Source organism: Sabethes cyaneus, chromosome 2 (genome assembly GCF_943734655.1).
Source record: "Sabethes cyaneus chromosome 2, idSabCyanKW18_F2, whole genome shotgun sequence".
NCBI lineage: Eukaryota > Metazoa > Arthropoda > Insecta > Diptera > Culicidae > Sabethes > Sabethes cyaneus.
Window position 1 is genome coordinate 188,779,662 of NC_071354.1, and position 6,184 is coordinate 188,785,845.

Sequence of the window (6,184 nt, forward strand, 5' to 3'; positions counted from 1 at the left end):
AAGAGGATCTAGCTGCAAGCACAAACCGAGTACGAACTGTCCCTGTAAAACGAGCTAGCTTGATTGAATAAAACAGGGGAAGTATTTATTTGCAATAAAATTTCAAAACCCTCGCAAACACGAGCGTGCTAACTTGATTTAAATGGTACTGTTTGAATTTTCTGCATCAAAAATAAGAAGAAGAAGAAGAAGAAGAAGAAGAAGAAGAAAACGGAAACAATCAATCTGTCACTGAACTGACTTCTCGCTCTCAGATCATAAGGGAAAATTGACCAAATTTGTCAGATAGGTTCATAATAATTGAGACTCCTAGCAATCGAGTAATCCATGAACAGAACAGAACAAAATTAGCCTGCCATTGGCCGAATCGGAGCAAAATGACATCCTGTTGGAACAAGTTTACTTTACTTCTGTGGAAAAACTCACTTATCCACAGACGACATTACGTTCGATCGGCGTTTGACATTCTACTTCCGATCCTATTCAGCTCCGTGGTTTTGCTAATTCCTACGGAAGAACTCAAACGAAAGCCCGTGCAGAATGCAGCAGAAGAATTTAATGTGATGAATTACGAGTGTGGAAACAACGGTCGGAGCTTCGGGAATCCAAAACTAATGTAGCAATTATTCACAGATTTCATCCACTGCTGGAGAGCAAGCGAACGTTACTTTATTATCCTCAAAGCAATTTGGTGGATGACATGGTTCGGGAAGTGGCGGCAAAGTTGCAGATAGAAAATGCTAGACCAGTTGAAAGCTTGGAAAGTTTGAAGGCATTACTTGAGGAAAGCAAGGCTTTTGCGGGCATTGCTTTCGAAAACACATTGCAGGTAAAAAAATTAAAACCAACTTTAATTTGTATTAAATTTTGTACATTTTAGACAGCTTATCAGCTTCCTGAAAAAATCTCATATTCTATTCTGCTCCAAACAAGTGGTTCGCTGTTTGAAGAAGACACAACGAGGAAATCGCTGGTTATTCAATCGGCGATTTTCGAAGCTCTTCTACGAAGGCTAGCTCCCGGAACTGAGCTTCCACCTATATCGGTAAAAGTAAGTAGTAAATCAGCGCTTTGGCATTACTTCACGGGTAGAAATTTAATCTCCAAAACGAGCAAAATGACTCATGATTCCCGGTTTCTAGCTCATGATTTATGAAAGTACACCATGAATAAAAATCATGATATCACGAGCTTCTTGCAGTACAACACAACGCAAAATCATGAACTATTATTCATGATTTTGTGCTGTCTGATATGGCAGTTCAGTCATGATTTGACATGAACTCACATTTCATGATTTTATGATTTCATTCATGGCATTAGAATCAAATTTCTTTCCGTGTTCGCATACCTACTAGGTAGGTACTGATTTGGGTCACATTTAGTCCTTTCCAGTTCGTGTGGAAACGGTGCAGCTTAGAGATTTTAGCCTTATGCTGTTTATGCTGATGCTGATGGCATTCAGTTCCGTGTGCCTCAATACGGTGAAATATGTCTGCATCGAAAAGGAACGTCAACTGAAGGAAGCCATGAAGGTTATGGGGTTGCAAAGCTGGATTCATTGGGCGGCTTGGTTCGCGGAAGTGCTATTAATGCTGATGATATCCATTTCGGTAATCACGTATATGTTCAAGGTAAGCTGCCCCATTAGACGGCGAAATCAGGACTTAATTAGGTAGCTTTACTTATTGGCAGATATCGATCCTGCAACAGTCAAGCTGGATGCTCATTTGGATGTTTCTTTTCGCCTACAGCATTGCTCTAATATGGTTTTCCTTTCTGATTACTGTATTTTTTAAGAAAGGTTACATTACGATACTCTCGTTGTTGCTGCTAAATTGCCATCAATAGCCAATTAATTTTTTTTACAGCATCCATTGCAGCAATAGCGGCTGGTTTAATATATTTTGCTTGTGCAGCTGTGATTAGTTCGACTGATCGCTCCCAGCAAAGAATAGCCGGTTCTTTGCTGTTCAACATAGCATTTGGATATGGATTGGAAGCTATGCTTTATCACGAAACTGCGGGAGATGGTCTTACTTGGTCGACCCTTGATGATGGTACAAAATTCTGTCACGAATACAGTTTGGGAATCGCCATCGGAATGCTCCTGCTGGACGCAACGCTTTATGCGATTACGGCCCTCTACGTAGAGCAGGTTCTGCCGGGTGCATATGGAATTCCAAAGCCGTGGTATTTCCCTTTTACCCGATCATTCTGGGTGAAAGCGAGAAACAAACAAGTAACGGTCACTCTAGTAGATCCACCGAGGTCTTCTTATTACGAGGATGACCCAGTATCAGCACGAGCAGGAATACAGATTCGAAATCTAAGCAAGGTTTTCCGTGGAGGAAAAATTGCAGTCGCTAATTTGACACTGAATTTGTACGAAAACCATATTACGGTACTTTTGGGTCACAACGGAGCCGGAAAGACCACCTTGATCTCGATGCTGACGGGAATGCTCTCAGCCACCTCTGGATCGGCGTTAATCAACGGTTATGATTTAGGGCATGCCGAAAGATTTCGAACTTCGCTAGGGTTTTGTCCTCAGCATAACGTGATCTTCGAGGAGCTAACGGTCAGTGAGCATCTGATATTTGCAGCCAGACTGAAGGGAGTTGCTCGAGCTGAGATTTCCGAGACCGTTTACCGATATGTTTCACTAATCGGCTTGAAAGACCATCGGAACGCTCGATCTGGCTCGCTCTCGGGTGGAATCAAACGAAAACTATCGATCGGTATGGCTTTCGTTGGCAGCTCTAAGGTCGTGCTGCTAGATGAGCCCACCGCAGGAGTTGATCCTGCTGCACGCAGATCGATTTGGGATTTTCTGCTGGCGCAGAAAAAACATAGAACAATACTGTTGAGTACCCACTTCATGGACGAAGCGGACATTTTGGGTGATCGAATCGCCATCATGGCGGACGGGAACCTAACCGCCGTTGGGTCGCCATTTTTCTTGAAGCAATGCTTTGGAGTGGGCTATCGGTTAATCTGCGTGAAAGGGACAAACCCGAAAGTGGATAAAGTTATGAAAATTTTGCATACATTCCACGATGATGTTAAGATAGATGCGGAAACCAACACTGAAGTATCGTTCATACTAAGGCAAGGCTCAGCCCAGAATATGGAAAAGCTTCTGAATCAGATAGATGCTGAGCTGGAGGCATGTGGGATGAAAAGCTACGGTATTGGATTGACAACGATGGAGGACGTATTTTTAAAGTAGTTTGAAACTAAGTTACTGAATAAGAATAATCTAAACTTTAGTTGCATAATTTTTGCAGGGCTGGCAGCGATTCGTTCGTTTTAAAATCCTCAGAAGATTTACATCAAATAGATTTAACTGTTGAAACAAGCTGTGAGTGAGTTTCGATTCGAATGAGGGTTTTGCTAAAAAATTTATTCCATTTCAATAGACGCTGGAAAACAAGTAAAACTTCTGAAAGGAGTAAGGCTAACTATCAATCGAATCAAGGCATTGTTTTTAAAGAAACGGATTTGCACGAAAAGAAGCTGGATTAAGCACGCAATCCAAATTTTACTTCCTGCTGCAATCACCAGCTTGCTACTGATGAATCACCTTGAAGATCCAAGCCTTAAAACTTCGGTAAATATTTTAGACAACCAAATTGGCGAGCAGCCTGTTGTAGATAATTATCGCCAGCTTGTCGGCAGTCGCCATTTGAGTGAAACGCCATTTGACATGTTTGAATTGATCAATCGGAAACTCATTGAAACCGACTCATTTGACGACAATCAACTGCGAATTGGTGCAACGTTTTCAAACAATGGTTACACTGCATGGTTCAATGGTATGGATACTAGCCTTGCGACGGAATCCTTGAATCACTTGCACAATGCCGTACTACAGTTGAATTGCCCTTTTTGTAGAATCACAGCTTCCATTCAAATAACAGACAAACACGAACATCCCATCAATATTGTGTACCTTATCATAACGGTATTGTTCACAATATCATTCATTTCTGCGATGTTCATTTCGTTCTACATCCGCGAACGTGTTTCCCAAGTGAAACTCCAGCAACTACTAACCGGTTTATCCAGCGAACTATTCTGGATTGTCAACTTCGTTTATGACCTTGTGACGTTCGCACTCGCGATCATCCTACTCATCAGCATCATCGTATACTTCAAAGTACCAGGATGGTCCGAACCGACGAGCGCTGCGCTGCTGTCGCTGATATTCGCCCTCTACGCATGGGCGTTCCTCCCGCAAACCTATCTACTGTCGTTCTGGATCAAAACTCCCGCTTCCGGAGTAACCAAGCTGCTGTTGCTTAATCTGTTCGCTGGGGTTTTAGTCTCACTAGTATCCGCAATGTTGCTTTACTACAAGCAGAACTTCACAGCGAATACTGTAGTTCAAGCTATGCATTTCCTGCCCATTTTCACATTGTTCAAAATCTTAACTAAATTTGGATCACAACCCAACACATCGGAGCAATGCTTTTTTGAATGCTACGAGACAAGCAAATGCTCTATTCAAACCATCTGCGAACATCTACCGAAATGTTGTAACAAAATGGATCTACTAACATTCGAGGATAATGGAATTTTACGAGAACTGTCCCATCTACTAGCGGTTGGTGTTCTTTGCTGGATATTGATAGGTTGCATTGAACACAAGCTGCACAGAAAATTGCTTTGCCGAAGGCCGATCCGTGCATCGACTAGAGACCTTTACAACACCGATTCGGATGTGCTGGAGGAAAAGCTTCGGATAAGTAAAATGACCCAGGAGGAAATTGGCCAACACAGCGTAGTGTTAAAGAACTTGAGCAAACGCTACGGAATGAATCCTGCGGTGAAACGGCTCAGTGTCGCCATGGACGCGGGGGAATGCTTTGGTCTGTTGGGAATGAATGGAGCCGGTAAAACGACGACTTTCAAAATGCTGGTAGGAGACGAGTCCATCACATCTGGAAAAATATGGTTCAATGGCGTAGACGTTCGTAGTACTAATGTAAACGTAGGTTATTGCTCTCAATTTGGAGGATTGCTCAATGAGTTGACAGGAGCGGAAACTGTTCGAATTTTCGCCCTGCTTCGCGGTGTTCATGGTGACGATGTCAAGAAAATGATATCCGGATTGGCTGAAGATTTATCCTTCAGCAAACACCTGGATGTTCGAACGAAAAACTACAGTATCGGAAATCAGAGGAAGCTAAGTACGGCGCTGGCGATTATGAGTCCATCTATTATTTTACTGGATGAACCTAGTTCCGGTTTGGATCCTGGTGCTAAGAGACGATTGTGGAATGTAATTAATCGTGTGCGGGAAGCCGGTCGAACTATTGTATTGACAACACACAGTATGGATGAGTGCGAAGCACTTTGCACCAGACTTTCGATAATGGTGAATGGCGAGCTCAAATGTCTAGGTTCTACTCAACATCTAAAGAACAGATTTTCCCAGGGATTTATGATAAATGTCAAAATGCAAAAATCAGATGATCTCAAAAGCAACATTTCTGATGTTAAGGATTTTATCAAAAAGCGCTTTAGCGATGCTCAACTAAGGTAAAAGAAAAAATGTTAAAATTGTTGAAAGCTAATATCATTTTATTTATTGTGTAGGGAAGCGCATGATGAATATTTGAGTTTCTTCATTCCACCAACGCAGCAGAAGTGGTCAAAAATGTTCGGTATAATGGATGCCTCGAAAAACTCGCTCTCAATTGAAGATTATACCATCTGTCAGACCACTCTGGAACAGGTGTTCCTACATTTTACGAAAAATCGAAAACAACAATGAGTTGTCTTCGTTGAGAGTACTTACAACTTTGAAGATGAAATTAATCCTCGTACCTGTAAAATAGAGAAAAGAAATACACATGATTATTTAAACAGAAGATTCAAAGATTCAGATTTTCCAAAATAAAATAAAATACTATGCATTTTTAGTCAAATAATTGTGACGTTTTACTGTGATATTGTGTATTTGCTGCATCGAACGTGTAGAATTTTCTGTTATATACGAATGGAGAGAATAAAAAAAACACGTTCGCGTGAATTTAAAGTCAGTCATATGCAATACGTTTATTGCTTTTTGGGGAACAATATTCATTGGCATTTAATGTAGTATTGGTGTAAGGTAGCTAAACTGTGCTACCAGGTTTTGGAGTGGATGTAACATCTTTCCGACCGTCAGAAGCTA

The 6,184-nt window shown here is 41.4% G+C and overlaps 1 protein-coding gene across 1 annotated transcript; it reads left to right on the forward strand.

Annotated features, from left to right (window-relative positions):
- The first annotated feature begins 377 nt into the window (after positions 1–377).
- LOC128736458 (phospholipid-transporting ATPase ABCA1-like) lies at positions 378–5,782 on the forward strand. Its single transcript, XM_053830941.1, has 9 exons — positions 378–574; positions 634–829; positions 881–1,051; positions 1,416–1,627; positions 1,680–1,804; positions 1,872–3,228; positions 3,291–3,364; positions 3,423–5,547; positions 5,605–5,782. The coding sequence occupies exons 1-9, from the start codon at positions 378–380 to the stop codon at positions 5,780–5,782; spliced, it is 4,635 nt and encodes a 1,544-aa protein (XP_053686916.1).
- Positions 5,783–6,184: the final 402 nt, after the last annotated feature.